Source organism: Mastigoproctus giganteus, chromosome 6 (assembly GCF_048544385.1).
Source record: "Mastigoproctus giganteus isolate SK-2022 chromosome 6, ASM4854438v1, whole genome shotgun sequence".
NCBI lineage: Eukaryota > Metazoa > Arthropoda > Arachnida > Uropygi > Thelyphonidae > Mastigoproctus > Mastigoproctus giganteus.
The window spans coordinates 10,248,610-10,270,766 of record NC_143580.1 but is presented as its reverse complement, the minus strand read 5'-3'; the positions used below and the strand labels follow the sequence as shown (position 1 = coordinate 10,270,766).

The window sequence follows — 22,157 nt, the reverse complement described above, 5'->3', positions numbered from 1 at the left end:
CAGTCTGCCACCGTTTATCGATATTGCTTCTTTTTTTTTTTTCTCTCTGAATCTGCAGTGTCTTCACCAGGACGCTTTCTTTTCACACCTTTTAAATATTTTACTCATTTTTAGGGAATAAAGCACAATTACAAAACGAGGAGGCACACTTGATACACATAAACAAAGCTGTGCGCATGTAGCAACTGAATAAACAACACTGTAAAGGCAGAGATACACTATTAACACCTCACATTTTACTAAAGCACATTTCTAGGGGTTACCACCATAAAACAATAAAAACAATTTCCAGTTGCGTTTCTGCTAGTGGAATCTGTTATAAACTGGTAGTAAAGTCGATCTAATTGCATTTGCGAATATACCGATAGCCGGAATTGTGTTGGTTTTTACATTATTATGGTGAAATGTGTTTCCCCTTCACTGATATAAAGTTATAATCCGTTGGGGTGATATAAAGTTATAATCCGTTCCACTACCATTTCTTGTAAAAACAAAGGCGACTCGTGCATAAGTGAATTCGGTTCGTGTTATATAAGATATCATTCCCCTATTTATAAATCGTGTATGATCGAATTCGTGTAATGTAAACACGTGTTATACGAGGGCTGACTGTATTTCAAAAAAATAAATAAATAAAAACACAAAGCAATAAATATCGAAATAAGAATTAAAGTTTTTGTGAAAGTGGTTTCTGATGTGAATCTGGACATCAAAAGAAATTACATGTCCAAAAGAAAATTGGATGAATGGTAACACATTTCAGAAAGGTTGGGGAGCCAATACAAGACCCTACTCCTCCTCTGACAGAAAAATTAACCATCAGAAATGAAACAATATTGCTAACATGTTTTATTTCAATAATTTTTTAATAACCACCTCTGAATGGAAAATATGCATGCTATAGAGCATTCCCACTACATGCTGTGTTTTTGACATGTATATTGCACTTTACAGCAGGATGAGCTGTTCCTATGTTCAAGATCTGCTCTCGGAACGTAAGATGATCAAATTTTGTTTTGCTTCACACAGTTTTACATTTTCAAAATCTCTCCACGGTATGGTGTTTGCACATAATGGTCCTCCTCCAATCACGGATTGACTGTTTTCTCTATGCTCTTTAAATTTATAATTTCAATATCCTTTCACTTATCTATAAGAGTGCCTCTTGGTTTGGATTTCTTAGCCTCCAGCTCCATCAATGCAGCCTAAAAAAAAAAAAAAAATACAGACATTGACACATAAGTAACGTGACATTAATACTTAAGTATCTGGTTTTAACTGCTGGTTATTGGGAAGATTATACCATATATAAAACTGAAAAATTAAAAAAAAAATTAATAATAATAATAAAAAAAAACTGTACTTAAGCTTTCTTGAGAATTGTATACCAGGATAACATCACTTAATTACAGATTCCTTAAAATAAAGAATAAAATGCAGATACCTGTTCGAGTAACTTTCTCTTGTTAATTCCTTTCCTCTCAAGTTGTTTTTCAATTATACGAGCATTATTGGCATATGAATCGGCAACTTCTCTCTGAAATGAAAAGGATAAATGTTCAAAAATATCTGTATTTTATACTTATTCAGAATATTCTATTTGATGTCTTGTCATCATCAAAACACATACCCATTAAGTAAAATAAAATGGAGACAATATACACTCAAAAAGTTTCCAGACTCGCATATTAAATGTAGCTAAATAGCCAATCTCAAAATATTCTTTTTGGGCAGTAATGCACTTTTGCCAATGTTATTACAATTGCTAGCATCAGTTCTAGCTGGATAAAATAACAAACCCCTTAATTGCAGCAATAATCTTGTGAACATTATTTAATTTTTGGAGGGAAAAATGATAAGTAAGGAAGGATGTGGTAATACAACAGTAGGGCTCTTTGTTACAAAGAAATGATCTTGCATTTTAGATGCTTTTATTGAAGTGTCTCCTGCAGCTCGCACACATACATGTGTATTTTTTCTATTCAAGCTGATGCCTTGAGGGATGAATTTGTAGTGCACAATACCATGATGGTCAATAAACACTTATCATCCCTTTCGACTCGTATTTGTCACGATTTTAAAAAAAATTTGATCAAAGCATATGAAGATTTCCAAATCATGCTTTGTGGGTCATAAAGAAAACACCAACACCATCTCAGTGATTATGAGCTCTGGGAACAGTGGACTGTTATCAGTTATGGGATCCCATGATAATGCAACATTATCCATTATAGAAGCATTGCAAATTGCCATCTGCTCGTCAGTAAGCATCATAGTAAGCAACCCGATGTTTAAAATTCCATGACAACTGTGTGAAAAATCTTATCTTCTGCAAGCCTTTCAACAGTTCTCATGCACAAGATGTCTATTTGTTTCAATTTCTGCAGGCATACAAACAGCTAAAGGTCTTCAAGCACAGTCATTAGCTGCTAAACTTTCTTTTAATCCATGATGCTCTTCAAAGATGTAATTTTGGACTTCTCTATACAGTATAAGAATCCTATCGTAAACCTGACACATCATTTCCAACATTTCAGAAGATTTCTCTAAGCATCAGCAAAATATCTTTGGATGACATTCCAAAATTAACAATGTTCACACTCAAAAATTGTGAAAAAATAAATGGACATAAAATTCACAGAGCAATGAAATATATACTGAATGATTCCGGGGTTCGAGCCCGTGACCACCAAATATGGAGGATGCGGAAAGGTCAGGGAATGACCACTGCATATCGCCGGAGCAATATGGCCTTAGTTGCTAATGCTCCTAAAAACCAAATAACAAACAACTGAATGATTAACAAATTTCAGCATACATGCATGTGCAGGTTGAAACATACTACGTATGAATGAGATATATGCAATGGATATGCAAGAAATCTTTTTTTTTTTTTTTTTTTTCTGTTGTTGATTAAAGCTTGCTTGTTGCTGATACCCCTGATTTTGTTAAAACTGTTGGGCAATGATTGGCTCAATCTGTCATTGAATATCTTTTTCTTTTTCTTTGGTTTTGGAAAGAAGGTTTGATAGGTTTACTCTGTGTTTATTATTAAAGTTAAGAAAATACACTTCATTGCACTAAAACATGAGCAAAGTTACGTTAGTGTCCATGTAATTTATTTCATTAAATTTACGGATTAATTTCAATGTTAAGTTTCATTAATAATCAAGTAACGAATAAGTTTTGGACATAAAAGCCTCAGGGTATGACAAATTTTAAACACATATAAGTGAATATGCAATAAAACAAACAAAGTTTATCTGTTTTCCTTTCCAAGCAGAGAAGTCTATTGTTACTCATTCTGAATTGAGTGCCACTACCTAGATGGCACCATTTAGGAGATGACTGTCTCCTCAAGAGTGAGTGGACAGGTATTCAAAGTGTAAGAGGTGAAAACCCAGTTGTGAATCTCCACCTCTTACACCATGGGTACCCATCTACCGATTAGACATCTGTCTCCAAAACAATGCTCAATTAGCACTCAATTGAAAATAAGTAACAACAGACTTCACTCTATCCAGGAAGTGTTACCTTATTCAAAGTGCAAGAGGTTATAATTCATCCTGGAGTATTTCACAATATGAAATGTTATCATAAGAACCTTTTAAAACTTCATTTTGCTCTATTGCATCTTGACTACCTATAGAAAATACATTTTCACTAACTTACTTAATTTTTGACTAATTAAGTTAACTGCACCTAGGCAAGGAACTAAACTAAATCACTGAAGCCTAAATACAGATAGTCAATGATTAAAAACCACTTTTAGAGCTCTGGTACAACAGGACCACTAAGCATACAGATCAGTATGCATTAGTGTCCTATTGTTACCAGTTAGCCCTACTACTGGGAAACATACCTGACATTTTTATGAAATATACTTGTCACTTCAAAGCAGTTAGATAAATGTTTATTGTTAAATAAATATAATTCATCTATTGAATTTTTGGATATGATTATGTTTTCGACAGCACAGTACTTACCGCTTCAATTTCCTCCTCCTCTTCATCTATAGTTGAAACTGTCACTGAGCTAAATTTGCCCATGTTCTTTGTGTGCTTGGTCACCATAATCTATAGAGAAAAAAATTCCATGTAAGAATTATATATATCAAAACATAATTCATATTTAAATGTAACATTACACAGAAATATTTAAAGGCAGAGAATAATTAACTATCAACATGTCTGGAATTTTGCTGAGATTAATGCCAAAGCAACTTGGGCTATAAGGCACCAGTGTACCTTTATCTGTAAATTATGCATGTAAGGCCAGTTTGTTTGTAGAATGGACTGAATCACTTGTTTTTACATTAAAAAGATTTGAACCCGGATCTTTCCAAAATTCCTGCTGGCTAACTTGATGAATGTTAATTCCGTAGTTCTCAGAATATTTATGAACCAAGATTAGTAACTCCCACTGAATCTTCTTAAGCCAGAACCTGAGAAACTGCATACTGCAAAATAAGGGAAGATACTGACCGGCTGCAGCACAACAGGTCCTCTTTAAAGGACTGCACACCAGCTACCTCAAGCTGTCTGGATATACACCTGCTTGAAGATAGTACTACCATTTGGGCAATAGTTCCCAGCCAATTTACAATAGTTAGAACAATAATGAGGTAGAGTGAAAAAAATAAAATACTAATAATAATAAACTAAAAATATGAAAGTGGTAAATTGGAGGGGGGGGTTACAAAATTAATACCACCAGGGTATTAATACCAAATTTAATACCACCAGGACAAAAAAAAAAACCTCATAGCTCATGGAGTATAGTGGCAAAACAATAATACTGGAAATAAAATGATTTTGTCAGTTTCTTGTGCTTCAATTTTTACATATGAGTATTTTTGTCTGTAATGACTAAATCTGAGAGTCAGTCGTTAAAAAAAACCCCCAAAAAAACCAGACAAAATAAGAATTTAAATTAGGGTCTAAAAATAGAGAAAAGGCATTTATGCCTTTGTTTCATGAAAGCATGGCTTTCATTTGATTATTAAGCTGTTTTAAGCCAAACATGAATATATTATTATATGCACGACACCATCACATCATTAAAAAATATAAAGGCAAAACAGATGACTGCAATGAGAGATAACCAAAAAATGATTGAGATAAATATAAAATATTGTTTTATAATGGCTATTCCTTCTTCAACATAATCCCTATTTAGTTATAGTAATAGCCATATGGTGCAGGGAAGCCACAGGCTTTTGCTGCACTGGCAGGGAGGAAAAAGGGTTAGATTCCCTCCTCACATAGGCAACTATCCAGTTGACCTTTGAATTTATTCAAACTGTTAGCCTCAACTACCTCTGAAGTCCACCTGTTCAAATCAAAGACTCACTGGCTAAAATAAAACTTCCTACAATCTAGCCTAAACCTCTTTCCCTGTAATTTGAATTTATGTCCCCAAGTTCTGGAATTTTCTATAACAGTGAAAATTTAGCCTTCGTTCAATTTACTAACCCCTCTCTAAGCCTTATAAACCTCAATCAGGTCACCTCTAAAATACCTGGTTGCCAAGTTCTGCAGCCCACATATACGGAGTCTTTGTTGCCCTTTTGTTGATCTCACCATGCGAGTTACCTATCTTCAGACCCATTCAAGAAGCTCAATGTCTTTTTCAAATGAGGTCTCCATACTTGAACACAGTACCCCATATCATTCAATACACCCATGTCATCACTCAGCCAATTTTCTAAACATTTATTTGAGAGATAAATTAAGATAACCCTTAATGATTTATTAACTCAGTGTCTGATGGAAAAATGGCAATCTTCTAGTTTTTGAAAACAAAAAAGTCACAAGAGGCAAGGTCCACGCTATAGGGGAGACTCCCCCATGTGTGCCCCCTCCCCAACACGCCTTATCTGCCAAGTGAGGCAACTCTTGCCACTTTCTTCTTATAAGGAATTGCATCAGTTGAGAACAGCAAGATGTTATCATTCTTAATTTCATCTAGTCAGAACACATAAAAAGCATTTATAGAAAGTTGAGTGAAAGTTGGGCTATCTGCCTTTTCAAGTTCTTCCTATGTAAATAAATATACAAGGCGAGGCTAAAATGAAACAAGAATCATTGCTTACTAATGCCTTACTACTGTGCATGTCAACAATATTAATATCATGCTCTAGCTCTTGTTTTTATTTGTATAGATCAATTTTTGTTTCATTGCAAATGGTTAAGTCTTGACTGAATTGTGCCTCTTTAAAGTGAATCAGCGTTTTAACCCTTCAGCAGAAAAACGAGTGATCATAATTTAGAGTAAAGAATTGTTATTAAATTTTTATTGAAACTCAGTAAAAAATTGTGCAGAAACGTTGAATGTTATGGTATGGTGTTGAAACCACGAGTCAGACACGTGTGTACAAATGGCACAAATGATTCATGGGAAAGATCTCCACGATGGCAAGAAGACTGTCAACTTCAACAACAGATGAGAAAGTTGAGAAATCATGCACCAAGACCATCAAATGAGCATTCAACTAATCGCAGTTACACATTGACAAAGAAACAATAAGAATGGTTTTGACATATGGTTTTTCATTGAACAAAGTGCCATGTCATTCCTCTGTCACAGTGAGAAAATTTTTAACGAAAAACAAGATCACAACATTGGAGCACCTGCCTTATTCACCAGATCTGATGCCGTGTGACTTGTTTCCGTTCCCAAAAATTAAAATCCACCTCAAATGAAAATGATTTGAGGAGTTAACAGATATTCAGAAGAAAACACTATGCCACAAAATGAAAGGTGGTATCGTCCAAGGACTTTTGCTGCTGTTTTAGATCCTGGGAATCGTGAATGGAGTGCTGCACAGATGCAGCTGGAGAGTACTTTGAAGGGGATAAACATTGAAATTGTTGTATTTAAAATAATAAATGATTTAAAAAATATTTCTCATTTCTTTTTAGCCACACCTTGTAGTTCTGAGGGGTCAACTGGATCTGCAGTTCCAAAGTATGCCAATGCAGTACCTGAGTAATCAGTGTAAACAAATATTTTTGCCGTCAACTTCATTCCTAGTTATTTACGAAAAATGAGTGTAACGTGTCATTTTTTTTTTTTTTAAATGTGCGCTCATTCAGAACATGTTCCAGTTTTCCAAAAACCCTTTAAGGGCATATTTTGTTTCCCACTTTCCACAAAGGAACTCCAGCATCAATGAAAGTTGGCAAAAAACTGAGATTTATTGCTGGAACTTAAGAATACATAGCAATTAGGATGTCTTCTTGTGACCAGTCTTTGCATTGCTATTTGCTATGAAAACAGAAAATGAATGAATGCTGAAGTAAAAGGTGCTGGACTAAACAAATAACCAATCAGACTTAGGGTATAAATTACCAATAAGATTTTAAAAATTTACACTACAGCTGGAGGTGGGGAGGATAAAAACTCCTATTACACAGATTTTCTCTTTATACAGTGTATTCAAAGTATATATATCAGCTAGATTTTCTATCTTGTTTATTGCTTTTATAAGAAAATGAAGTTCTTGGGCTGGTTCTGGTCCTACAATAATGTATGTTGGTAATGCAAGGTAGACCCCAAATGTTGCCACAAAAAAATGCATGGCCCACAAAAAAATGCGTATTGTACTGATGTATTGCTGAAATAAAAATGTATAAATGTAAATTAAATATTTATTATATTTACCTTCTTTGGTTCACTAACTGCTTGTGTGAAAACACTTGTTTTTAGTGGTCCTACACCAGCTTTGCAGACAGCATCCTTTATGACAAATGTTACATTACTTTTTGTGTCATGCTGGTAATAAAGTAGAAGGCCACATCTGAAATGTAAAAAATTTCAAATATTGTTAAAGCTGTTGGTTGAAAAATTATTAAAAATTTTCACACTACAGAAATATCAAAATTTAGGCAACAGGTAATCGAGTTATTAGCAGAGAATGCACTAAAATTTTTCTATTAAGTTTTTTTTTCCCCCCTCGCCTTTTCCCATTATATATGGGTTCAGCGTTTTTATTGTTTTTGCATGCGATTTTTACGGCCGGATGCCCTTCTTGATGCCAACCCTCACCTTTTATCCGGGCTGGGGATATGTGGTGGTCATTCCCTGACCTTCTGCATCCTCCGTATTTGGTGGTTATGGGCTCGAACCCCGGTCTAATCAAGAAGCGTGTGCTACGCACTACTGCTCCTGCCCACCTGGCTACGGAGGAGCCTAAAATTTTTCTATTAAGTAATGAGATGAATTTATTATCAGTTTAAACAAAATTTTCATATTATGCTTGGTAGTCACTGAAATATAACCGCACCATTAGGCCACTGTATCCACGTCATAGAGCAGTTCAATGATATTCAAATACAGGGCATTGGTTGGCCGAGGTTTGGAGGAAATTCTTTCAAATATTCTGCAAATTGTATCTGCACATGTCTCACAGTAAAATAGTGCAATATCCTTAAAAAAAAAAAAAAAAAAAAAATATGCACTCTGGGAACACATATATATTGATATGTTAACAGCTGTCGCACATTGTTATGCAAACAACTTTTTTTGGCAATGGAATTCTTTTATAGATTAAGTCTTCTGCAGATATCTTTAAAAGCAGTAATAATTAATAATAAATTTTAAAAAAGTGATACATATGTACAAATTAAATGAAAAATCAATGATAAAAAATTAACAGAATATTTGCAGAACCACACAATTCCATAAAACAAACCTTAAAAACCACTGCTCTAGACAGTTTTGAATCTTAGATATTTCTTAATCCATATTAAGATACTGTAAATTTATCTCAAAAAAAGACTGAGCAAGAGAAAGAGAGAACATAAAAATGATTGTAAAATCACCTCTCATTAAAAATATCTACAGAATCCAATTTGAAAACCTATTGTCTGAAACCATATTGAGAGTCTACTATCAGCATGGTATAAAAGGAAATATAATTTATGAGATTAGTACACTTTTCCCTAGTAAATAACTATCCAATCATGACATTCCTGATGCCATGCATCACAGTTGGCAGTGCCAGATTAAGGTATGGGCTAGCAGGGCCTGTGCCAAAAACAGAACAATGGAGAAAAAAAAAAAAAAAAAAAATATATATATACAGTAGACTCACAATATAGATGATAAAAAACAAAACAAAACCGGGATAGATGATAAAAAAAAAACAAAAAAAACTCAGATAATCAATTTCCCGGTTAATCCAAAAATATCAAAAAATGTTCAGCAACCTACGTAAAAAATATGGCGATAGATATGAGAGGTAATTTTACAATGTAAAATCACCTCTCGTGTGGTGAGAATAATGAGGTGATGAAAAATGTTCAGCAACCTACATACAAAATATGGCGATAGATAAAAAATGAAAAAACTTACCACACACTACTCGCATGTCCAATACAATGCTTCCCTTTATTTTTTATGATGTTGCATATGGTTTGGTCACCAACATTATAAAGGTTCATTAAAGATTTAAAGGATGCATCGTTTTCAAACTTTTGAATAATTTCAAGTTTTTGTTTAATTGAAAGCACAAATCTTTTGCATTTACCCATCATTTTTGCGATTTCTAAACAAAAAAAATATTTACTATAAAAAAAATTTCAACATCCCAACATAAATAATGAAACAAAATTTGTCTTTTTGCAGTGTGATGGAACACAATAATCGACGGATGCACTAAAACAAACTAAACATTTGTTCTCTCTCTTTTTTTTTTAAGCAATGGGTGTGAAGCCAGCAGGGGTTGCAAAATAATAGGTATAATAATCTCCCAGTGATGATTTATAATGCTGTTTATTTAAAACTTGCAAAACATCTGTTTATACCTATTCTAGTTATTACTTGAATTGTATTTAGAGAGAATTTGATAAATACATAAATTCTGACTCTAAAAGGACATGTTGCACCTTGTTGCAATAGTTAATTACTTTTTAATTAAAGCAAATTTTTTCATATCCCGTCTACAGTTATCTTTCCTTAATTTGAATCTGCCCCCTTGTTTGCATCATCCTAGTAAGAAATTTTCACCCTCACCTCCTAAAGTTGGCTTAATCCTTAAGACCTTAAACACCTTGATTATCTCCTCACACAAACGCCATTCCCAAATTTTGCAGCAGCTTAAGAAAGGTTACTGGAGTCCCTTCCTGTAAGAATATGTCTACATCCATAACTAGTCTTGTTACCCTCTGTACCATTTCAAGCAAAACAATATCCTTCCTTAAATGAGGCTCCCAGACTTATATACTTGTACAGTATTCACAGTGTGGTCTGAGCAATGATTGTACAATGTACAGAGCAGGTTAATTATATTTATCTTTAAAACAACAATAAAATGTAGTTAACTGACAACTTACTTCTTACATTTCTTTCTGTACTGTCTTTCAACACCTTCAGGTCTGGAAGAAAAAAGAAATGGATAACAGAATTTCATCAATATGTGTGTAATAGAAGAAATGTGTTATATTATTATGCTAATACAGTCTGTCCTCATATAGCACGATAGTTGTGTTCCTAGAAACCCTCGTGCAATGCAAAATCGTGCAATATAAACAACAGGCCCTATGGGAAAAGTGGGGTTAGGTGCCGACCACCCAAGATTGAACACACATTTGGAACCAAAACATTACCAAACACAATAAATAATTGGGTAATTTTAATCGTTATAAAATACTTACGTATTTTATAACGATTAAAATACGTAATAAAAAATATAATATATTTTTTATTATAATATAATAAATATTTTTTATTATTTATTATATTATAATAAAGTATTTTTAGTATTTTTAATACTAAAAAAGTATTTTTTACGAATAAAATACGTATTTTATTCGTAAAAAATTATATTAAATAAAATAGTCATAATAAAATACTTACGTATTTTATATACGTAAATATTTATAAAATAGTCGTAATAAAATACTTACGTATTTTATTACGTAATAAAATATTGCTAATGCTTTTGCTTCTATCGTAAGCAAACTTGTTTTTTGTTTGATTTTCTATCCAAACAAATGACAGCCATTCCATCTCTTCCAATTCTTGTGTCTTAATCTAATGGATTTTAATTACACTTTGAATTGTTCCCGCTATGAAAGTTGTTTTTATTTTCTCCGCATTCTTTGTAATTCTCGGCGTTGCCTCATTTAGGTCTGTAGCACTTGCAATATCACATGGCCTTTCATTTCGCTCAAAGCGTTTCACAATTTCATATTTTTTTCTCTATCAACAGAGGCGGACTGGGCATAAGCCTTACCCGGGAAATCCCGGTGTGCCGGAGGCCGGTGTGATTTTGGCCATAAACCGTAGTATGAGGCCACTATAAATTTTTAAGGGCAAGAATTTTTGACTCAGTCCGCCTCTGTTTATCGATATTGCTTTTTTTTCTCTCTCTCTCTCTCTCTCTGAATCTGCAGTGTCTTCGCCAGGACGCTTCCTTTTCACACCTTTTAAGTAATATTTTACTAATTTTTAGGGAATAAAGCGCAATTACAAAACGAGGAGGCACGCTTAATACACATAAACAAAGCTGCGCTCGTATAGCAACTGAATAAACAATACCGTAAAGGCCGAGATACACTATTAACACCCCACATTTTACTAAAGCACATTTCTGGGGGTTACTACCATAAAACAATAAAAACAATTTCCAGTTTCGTTTCTGCTAGTGGAATCTGTTATAAACTGGTAGTAAACTCGATCTAATTGCATTTGCGATTATATCGATAGCTGGAATTGTGTTGGTTTTTACGTTATTATGGTGAAATGTGTTTCCCCTTCACTGATATAAAACACATAAATACATTTTCAGAATCTTCCCTTCATTCCTATCGTGTTGCGTTCGGTTGGGGTGATTCCGCGTTCGACTGCCATTTCTTGTAAACACAAAGGCGAATCGTGCATAAGCAAATTCGGTTTGTGTTATATAAGATACTGCTCCCCTATTTATAAATCGTGTATGATCGAATTCGTGTAATGTAAACACGTGTTATACGAGGACCGACTGTACTCCTAGTATTCAAAGCTAGAAATGAGAATAGTAAACTGTAGAATTTATCTATCAATTTGAAAAATTGGCAATGAATATCTGGTGATTATCACATAGGAGCATACTAACTGGTAAAGAAATAAAACAATGCAGTACTATACTATATTCTGAATGTGCTTTTACACTACATGACATTTATCAAGAATAAATTCCTGAGAATAAAATCCACAAATTTAATAACCAAAATATTGGGTTCAGGAACAAATTCATAAAATTGAATAGATCGATGAAATACTAGTTTGTTTGATTTAGTTTGTTTGATTAATCAGTGGTTAATCAGCAAAAAACTTATCGAGCAGGTTAATATTAAAAAAAGGGAAATAACTTATCTAGAGGGAAGTACACAATAATGGCAGAAAACTGTATTTTATATTTGTACTGTTATTACTTCTATCACATATATAAATTATTATCATCTAACTTGTTTTAGCTTTCATAGATCTGGAAATATTTAATGCATAAAATGTTTAAAGCTTTAAATTTTTCTTTTCCTTTAATTATTATTTTTATATTGTATGATTTAAAGTTGGTTTTCATATATAATAAATTTTCCTACTACTTCATTTTTTATCCAATTTACATATGCTGTAATTGAAATAAATACCTGTATTTATACAGTATTATATAAAGAAAAATATATTTATCGATGGCAACTGATTGTAAGCTTCTGAAATTTCACATATAGGTTACTGGAACCAAACACACTTGAGAATGAATTTAGTAATTTGCATCAGTGGCACATATACTCCACTTAACATGTTCCATAAGCATGTTAAGTGGAGTACAATATCTAACTGCTTGCTTTTGTACAGAATAATGATACATCACTAACAGGCAACCAAAGAACTCAGTTTGTAAAACTGTATTATAGTCATAGAAGCAATTCTATAATTGAATGGTTCTGTGGTTAGCTCATACATGCTACCACAGAACCATACCCAGCCCAATAAATACTATAAACGAAGACATGTTCTATGACAATTACATTATCCGGCATAATTGGAGGACAATCCTAACCTGTAGACAGACCTGGCCCACTTTGTCTTCTGGAGCACAATTATGTAATTTGGTGGAGAAAAAACCAATAAGCAAATGGGAAACCATGGTGCAAAGCAACTACAGTCATTGCATGGTGTGGCTTTACAGAAGATTTTACCACTGAACCATTCTCCTCTGAAGGGAGAAAGATGGTGGCATAGCAGTTGCTCACTGTAACACTTGAAGGTCCTGGAGGCTGTCACAGACATTCTCTCAGATATACCAGATAAGCTGTACTTGCTACCTGGGAGTCTAAAACGCTGATGGAACTGATATTCGGGTGACACTCAAGTCAAGCAGACCCAATTTCAGCAAAGTCCGAACAGTCTGTGACTGCCAAATCCTCTGCTTGCACCTTCACGATGGTGGGACTGTTAGTAATCCTGGGTATAACCCCCATTCACAAGCACACTGTGGGTGACCACCCAGGTGTGAACCAAAGTAAGCAGGGGTCGAGGTGTGGCACCCACACCACATGGAGGAATGCCACCCCTCTGTGTTAACAGGCAATACTAGGTGGTAGATAACTCTCATCAACCGGTGCAATACCACCACTTTGCTTATTGGAGGCTTGAAGTGGTGGAACCCATGTTTAGTCTCCAGAGCTAAGTTCCAGTCAACCCTTCCCTATCTCTTCCATCATGCAGTATGACTAATGACTTTTGAGGTTATGATGGACATCATGGCAAGATCCAATCTTCCTTACAATTCGAGGGTGCAGCTCTAAAACGCCGGCCGGCTGTTAGTCATTACACTGGACAGAACCTATTGGTAACTCTTTAGGGGGCTTACGGATCAGCTAGTGTATAATCTTGCTACCTCTACTCTGCCAGTTAGTGACTGGAGGGAGTCCGAGTAGTGTATATGCGGGGGGCATTGTCGAGGGCTACGTTATGTCAAGGATCTGGGTATATTCTTACCATGTGTAAGCCATATCCAAAAATTTCATTATTTTATACAGCATGTCCCCCCCCCCATTTGTTCTTACTATTGAATACACCATGAATTGTCAAACTAATAGAGTAAGCTTATCTGCAAAAAGATCTAAACCTCCCAAACACTTCCTAGTTCATTTCACAAATATATATGGTCTCAATTCTAATCTCAACAATGTCCGTTTCCACTTGCAGTCTGCCAAAGCCCGTGTACTTTTTCTGACAGAATCTGTTATCAGTTGATTCAACTACTGCTCATCTCAGTTGCCCAAATTATTCGCTGTATGATTCCTTTCACCTCAAAGGTGGTACCTGTGCATATGTCCATTCCAATATTCCCTGTCAGAGACTTGGTAATTTGGAATCTCCTCTTTTCGATCTTCTCTGGAAAAAACTCTCTACCTCATTCTGTCAAATTCAGCTGTTGTCTCTACCATTCTCTCAACTCCACTAATCCTTAGAGCTCTTCGACTTCCTCTCTTTGCAACTTGACTTTCTCCAGTTGAAATTTCCTAACAGTGAGGTAATTTTCCTTGGTGATTTTAATGTTCACAACTCCAGCTGGCTTCCGTTTTCTAGTCACACTGACCCAGCTGGTCGAGATGCTGAGACTTTTACAATTACTAATGACCTTGCACAGATTGTTCATTTACCTACAAGAATACTGGACAATCCTAACCATACAGCCAACACACTTGATCTTTTTCTTACAAACAACCCTTCTAAGTACACAGTCGAAGTGAGTGGTCCTTTAGGCACCTCAGATCATAACTTGGTGATTGTCTCTTCTCCAATGGAGCCTTTATCTCATGGCTATTCCCAACCTCGTGTTGTTTGGCATTACAAGAATGCAAAATGGGATGACCTGAGAGATTTATTTTTTCTTTTCCTTGGTCGGACTACTGTTTCAAAACTTCTGATGTCAATGTTTGCTCAGATCATGGAAATGAAATTATTCTTGTAGGAATGGAATCCTTTATCCCATATTCCCCTTTAAAATCTCGTCCTTTATCTAAAACTTGGTTTTCCAATAAATGTGCTAAGGCCATTCAGGAGAAGAATGTTACATATTGTAATTGGCTTGTTTCCAATTCTCCAGTTTCATTTTCTGTCTACACCAAAGCTCGCAACAATTGTAAAGCAGTTATTAATCAGCCCAAACTAGATTTTTAACAGGCTAAGAGTAGAAAACTTGCTTCTTGCCCTAATGGTAGCCGAGCATTTTGGTCTCTTGCCAAAGCTATTTGCCGCAACTTTTGCCCATCTCTGCTCCCACCTCTTTCAAAACCAGATGGTTCTGTTGTCACTTCAGCCAAGGATAAAGCTGACCTCCTAGCCTCCCATTTTTCTTCCAACTCATGTATTAATGATCTTGGTAAAACACCTCCCACCATTCCCAACACACTTCATTCAGTGCCTCCTGTAGTCTTCTGTCAAAAGGATGTCAGAAGGATTTTGACAAATCTGATGCTAAGAAAGCTCCAGGTCCCGATGGTATTTCTCCGCTTGTTCTCAAAACCTGTGCTCCTGAACTTACTACTGTTCTTTGCCGCTTTTTTCACTTTCTTATTCCAAAGGTATTTTTCCTTCTGCTTGGAAATTTGCTCATATCTGGCCAGTTCCTAAAAAGGTTGACAAATCCTTCCCATCCAATTATCATCCCTTGCAATTACTTCTACTCTTTCTAAAGTAATAGAGAAATCAATTAACCGCCAACTCTTAAACTACCTAGAAACTGTCTGTCTGATCAACAATCATTAGTATGGATTCCATCAGTGTCGATCCACTGGTGATATTATGGCTTATGTTACCCATTTATGGACAAATTCAATGGAAAAGTTTGGTGAAACACAAGCAGTTGCTCTAGACATCTCAAAGGCTTTCAATCACGTTTGGCATAAAGGTCTTCTAAACAAGCTTCCATCTTATGATCTGCCAACTGTTTTTTTGTAATTGGTTATCCAGTTTTCTCTCTGATCACTCAGTGAGTGTGATGGTAGATGGCGCTCTGTCTTCTAACTTCTTCACTAATGCTGGTGTCCCCCCCCCAAGGTTCAGTTTTTTCCCCTACTCTTTTCCTCTTGTATATTAATGACCTCCTTCCATTGACTGGAAATCCTATCCATAGTTTTGCCGATGATAGCACATTGCATTCCACTTTCCATTTTGAGAAACCTTGCCCTGCTCAATCAGCTACAACTTCTCAAATATCTGCTACCAATTCCTTAAATGCTGATCTCCAGGTAATTCTCCAGTGGGACAAAGACAACTTAGTTGATTTCAACCCTTCTAAAACTCAGTTTTGTCTTATATCTCACAAAAAGGATTCTTCTGCTCCTATGCTTATCTTTGGTGACACTCCGATTTCTAGGCAAGTTGATATATCTCTTTTGAGGATTACCCTGACTTCTAATCTCTCTTGGCACAAGCACATTACAAATATTGCTTCCTCTGCATCTAAAAAACTTGGTTTTCTCTTTCACTCTCGGCATTTCTTTTCTTCCAAACAGCTGTTCAGTCTGTACAAATCGCAAATCCGCGGGCAGTTAGGTTAATTAATGACTCATCTCTAACAGAGTCTCCCCACTCGCTGTCTCATAGATGTACTGTTTCTGCCGCATGCCTTTTCTACAGATACGTCCATGGGCACTGTTCTTCTGAATTGGCTTCTATAATTCCCACTCTCTCTTTCAAAACAGTCCAAACACGTGCCCCCACCAGCCAACATCCATTTACTGTCCAACTCCAAACTCACAGAAAATTACAGTCTACAGAAGTTCAAGTCTAATGTCAACATATATCTTCTTTCATCTTCTCAACCTCCAACCCAAGCATGATACTAAGTACTATAGGTTATAATACCTCTTGTGTTTGGGGTTTTCATATAAAAAAAAAACACACAACTGAATATTACTATACATTAATAGTGTTAGTTTTGAAATACATTATTAACACTACCACTGCAACTTTTCATAGCATATTTTTTTCACTGTAGCACTTTTGAAATTGAAACTTGTAGAGTTTGTAAATGTAATGTATTTTATCTCATTCTTAAATATATTCAGAATTTATTTTTCTAAAAGAAGCTGTCATGTTTTTTTTTCCTTTTTTTGGGACAAAGAACTTTTAATGATGAAAACAATGAGTTTTTAGACCTGTGACACTAGGTAACACAGAATTAATATAAGTTTGGATCTGAAATGGCTACAAAATTGTTATAGAAATTTTATTTAAATTTAATACATAAATTTAAGACTCTAATGCATTAAGGGCTTAAGCCTCAAGCTGCGAAAGAGATTAGACTATGTGTATTTTAGTGCAATTGCATCATTGCCACTATTGCAAATTTGCTAATCTATAATTAGCTGTGTATAAATGATGCAATTGCACTAAAATACACATACATAAATTTAAGTAAATGGTGTAGCTAACTGCACTGAACTCTGTTTGCTAAACCATTCATATGCGAACATATTGCTTCACTTGTGTTATTTCTTATATTTTTTTATTTCAGGAGATTAGGTGAGGTGATATGTTAATATTCTGTCACTGGAGGCCTTATTTTAGTATGTGAAAATCAATTGGTTTCACAAACAAGATCTTCTTCTTCCAGTCACATAGTTCCCTGAAGAGCAGTTGTGGCCACCAACAAATTCCTCCAACTGCATCGATCATGTGCTATACGAGTGGCATCACAAAATGTCATGCCCAAAAGTTCACTGATCCCATCCTTCCACCTAGTTGCAGGTCTTCCTTTAACAGCAGTTTCTGGAGTAAGTTTTATGGTGGCATACCACATTATCTGTGGCATCAGATAATGTGGTATGCCATTGCCTACCACAACAAACAACACAAATGACATAAATAAAGGAGAAAATCCATGACACCCATCTTACACACATCTGGTTACATTTACCAGTTTAGAAAAGATTAGGCAACATGTACAAAATAAAACAAAATTACAAGCCATAACTTTGACTAACCCCATGTGGTTCAGCAAAGTTGTTTTGATAGCTTAACTGGCCCTATGCAGGACCTCAATGTATATATTAAGTAAATGTACAATTTCCAATGTTTAGGAAATTTTATTTCCTTATAAATAACTATCCAAAAATTAAGAAAGAAAAAAATTCAATTAACAGTACTAATTATACACCAATTAACAACAGCAATCAAATTAACATACCCTTTCAAATATACAGTTTCATCTGTATCACAAGTGAGTTTATGGGCATGCTTACTACCATCAATCACCCTTGCTCCATCTCGTGGCCTAAGAGGCAATTTCTCCAGTGCACAATCTAAAGTATTAAAAAAATAAAAATTAGAAATATTATCCATACTACTAAGTTTTCTTTCTCCATCAGTATTAATAACACTACAATCCAAAAGACACTAATACATGAGGCATTCATAAATTTCACCAAACAAATTATAGAGATAGTTCTACGTACAAACACAAATAAAAAAGTTCATATACATATGTGTTCAATTCTTAATGGTTATGGAGTTATGGTTGTTTGAATTTTTAAAAAAACTTATGGAGCTTTGAATGGTGAAATATAAACTTAGAAAAAAATAAGCATACATATATCTAATATGAATAAACAGTTTACTAGAAATTTTGTTGTTAATTTAGACACACCCTGTATATATGCAATTAGTTATACATAAATAATTATTTCATATATCGATTAAGTATCTTTCAAGGTTCGAAGGCCTCTTTAAAGAGGTTTAACGTTAAAATTAATGGTAGGCAAACTAAAACTCTATAGTAAGACTGAATTGTTATAATTAGCCTTTTTTAATATTTGGTTTTGGTAAAGCACATTTTACTTATCAGCAGTCACTTTTATAATGAGAAGGATCAAGTGGGATCCTGATGGATCCAAACTGATCCCAAAATTTTTCATATAGCTATTAAAAAAATTTCATCAGTGCAATGTCTGTTAAAAAGGTTTTTAAAAACTCACATCAAACAAAACCAATATCATTATAAACATGGCAATATTGTGTCATTATTCACAATGTAAATGAACATATAGCTTTCTACATTTTTTAAAGTATTTTGCTATATTACTATAAAATAAAATTTACCAGACAAGTAACTGAACATGAATAATAATGCTGATGTCAAGGACAAAACATTTCTTAATTCTGTTAAGCAAAATCCCTTAACAGTTAAAGGATTAAGTAATTAACTGTTAAGCAAAATCCCTTCCCTTTACCCTTCAGTAGTTATATCTTTAACCCAATCCAAGATCAATATACTATATATCACTGTTACCTAGTTGTTACTTTATCTGGAGATTCATAATGCATGCAGCATCACTGCTGACAATCAGGTCAAGAGTACTTCCCTTTCTTGTTGCCTAACATGTTACTAAGCAAGTGACCACCCCACAAGTTCTAATGAATGAAGTAAAGAATAAATTTCATCCATTACTTCTGTATAATACCAACGATACTGATATAATACATAAAAATGCTACTTAAAAGCTTGATCATTTGAACTCATCTGCTCCGCAATTGCAGAAATGTTCCATTGTACATAATTAATACTCACATTGTCAGATTAGCATTAGCATTAGTAGAATGCAAGAAAGCAAGCTTATTCAGCATCAGCCGAAAAAAAAGGAAAAAAAAAAAAAAAAACACCACTCCCATGGAGCAGTGGCATTGCTAAATCCAACACTTGATCTTCTGTTTGTCTTTAAGCAATCTCAAGTCTTTTTCGTTAACTCATCGCTACATTTGTCATTATTTTCTTAGGTCTTGTTGCTTTCATTCTTGCTCGATACTTGCAAGAACACTCTGCACTTGACTTTGGCATCGTTGAACACCTTTTCCAAAATCATTGGTATGAAAACTTCTATAGTAGCACCTAACAATGGAATGTAACGAAAATGGAAAGACGAAAAAAGAAATTGTCGACAAATATTTATATTATTGCAACATACTATTCAACAAATGGCTACAAGCAAATGGGTAATTAGGCTGTCAGCTTGGATTCTGCTAACCTCCTCCAAGCCAAGGATGTTTTCACATAAAATAAAACATCTTTCATGCATATACACATGCATTTTTTTTTGTTTTTTTAATGAATAAAATCAACAAAATCAAACAAATGCTGTTTGAATTTTGTAAATCAGTTCACTAGAACTCAAGGTATCGTACCAGTCACGAAAAATGCATCGCATGCTCTAATCACACTACAAGTGAGTGCTCGGCACAGACTAGTGGTGAGAGCATGGGAAGCGCCTCTGGCAGAAGCCGCAGATGATGTCACTTCCATGACTCATTTTTTGTGACTGATCAGATTTACTCAGTTGTAGGTGCCCCCAAGGATGTTTCACATCAAAAATGCCCCTATAAAAAAAAAAAATAAAAAAATACAAGTGGCTGCAAATTCATCATTGCATAAATTATCGTAAATAAAAATTTATATAACAGTCAATTTATTCATTTCATTTTTTCAGAATTTTTGAATATCAGCAGTATGGTTGGGATTATATGGAGGTGGCATGGATAATCTACCCAACCTGCTTGGCTTTTTTAAAAACAGCAAACATAACCTATAGCCTCATCTTGACATCAACTGTATTAACAAACCGGTAATAATGCCTGTTACTGTTCACTGGCAATACAAAGTGATTCAGTGTTTTGTAACGCTGGTCAGAGTGACTTCCTTAACATCTGGGACTTTCTTCAGTGGCAATTCCAGACTACTAGAGCTACTGTCTCTTCAGTCAAAATCTTCCAGAATAAACAGATTTGAGTCATCATTCATCAACAACTCCATCAAGCTAGCCACTTGCTTCAGCCTTGACCTTGATGTCTGGATTCATGACAAGGTGTACAGTAAAAGTATTTTAGATTCTCATATATCAAACTTAACTTTTGCAGACTTGTTATCTCCAATTTCATTGAGCTTGTTGCATTATTTCATTTTATTCCTTTGAAAAAGCCACACTTACATATTTCATATGCTTTTATTATTGCTTAAGTTATATAAATCCCTCTAGCTTGTCTGTACTGGGGTATTACCCTTACTTTATTGGATGATAACAAATGATTTTATATAAAACTTTTTAGTTTTTTCTCAAGACTATGCAAATAAAAATCTGCAGTCTCTCCCAAATGAACCTTCCACAAATGAGAGCCTCCTTTGTAAATAACTATAGGGCCCAACACAGGAAATATCAATAAGATTATGAATAAAGAACACATCAAACCATGTAAACAAACCTTAACAGCAGCAAATTCCTGCTAGAGTTCAGGTTCCAATTGGCAAAGTGCAATTCTGCTCCTACATACCAAGCTGTGTAATATTCAAAATAAAAGACAAACCAACACTCACTTAGCAATGCAAATGCATGACCTCCACCATCCAAGGAGATGCACACCCACAAAAGTTTTATCTAAAAGAATAAGCACCACTTTTATAAATAGAAAATAGGAATTTGCAAGCAATACCTCTTCAAAAGTGGATCAGCAACTGTGAATTCCAACGAGGATCATATTTCAGTGATTGACTGCTATCTAGCAAAGTGTCTCTGGCTGACCTTATATAATCGAAACCAGACAGAAAACAATCTAACCTTTGTTAGAATTCACAAGTGGTTATGTCCCTTTAACCAAAAAAATTTGACTATTCGAAATACCCCCCCCCCACACACACACACCATAACCCAATCGTTTCGGATAACTGGGATTCTATTGTATTTCAGAGTTGTGATCAAGTTTTATCTAAAAGTTTTGCTACACCAAAATGTTAGAAACAAGCTGAATTTAGCCTCACGATTCTTCATAATAAAAAATCTCAAGAAACACTTACCAAGTATCATAGCCATATTCCCACAGAGACAATAATATACATTCAGAGGTTTATCTTCATTATACTCTTCTTGATCCTTTGTATCGGAACAGACTATACTTCTAGATACTACTTTCGGCATTTTTAATAAAAAAGTTCCTTCAAAATACCTACAAAGTAATTAACTGACAGAGTGCTTCATTATTAATCCTATCATAGAAATTTCGATAATACAAACACAGTTTAAAATCTTAGCAAACGCAGTTGCTAGCTAGGAATCTGTACTGGTTACAAGTGCCACCTGGTGGTCACAAATCATGAGGTTAGTTTAAAAAAA

The 22,157-nt window shown here is 34.6% G+C and overlaps 1 protein-coding gene across 1 annotated transcript; it reads right to left on the bottom strand.

The window, feature by feature from the left end:
• Positions 1-867: 867 nt before the first annotated feature.
• LOC150083900 (STING ER exit protein) lies at positions 868-22,013 on the bottom strand. The gene is made up of 7 exons (XM_090374937.1): positions 21,842-22,013; positions 18,191-18,305; positions 10,338-10,379; positions 7,666-7,801; positions 3,987-4,076; positions 1,445-1,537; positions 868-1,205 (listed from the first exon to the last, which is right to left on the bottom strand). The coding sequence occupies exons 1-7, from the start codon at positions 21,960-21,962 to the stop codon at positions 1,143-1,145; spliced, it is 660 nt and encodes a 219-aa protein (XP_090231063.1). The 5' UTR covers positions 21,963-22,013; the 3' UTR covers positions 868-1,142.
• Between the last annotated feature and the right edge of the window lie 144 nt (positions 22,014-22,157).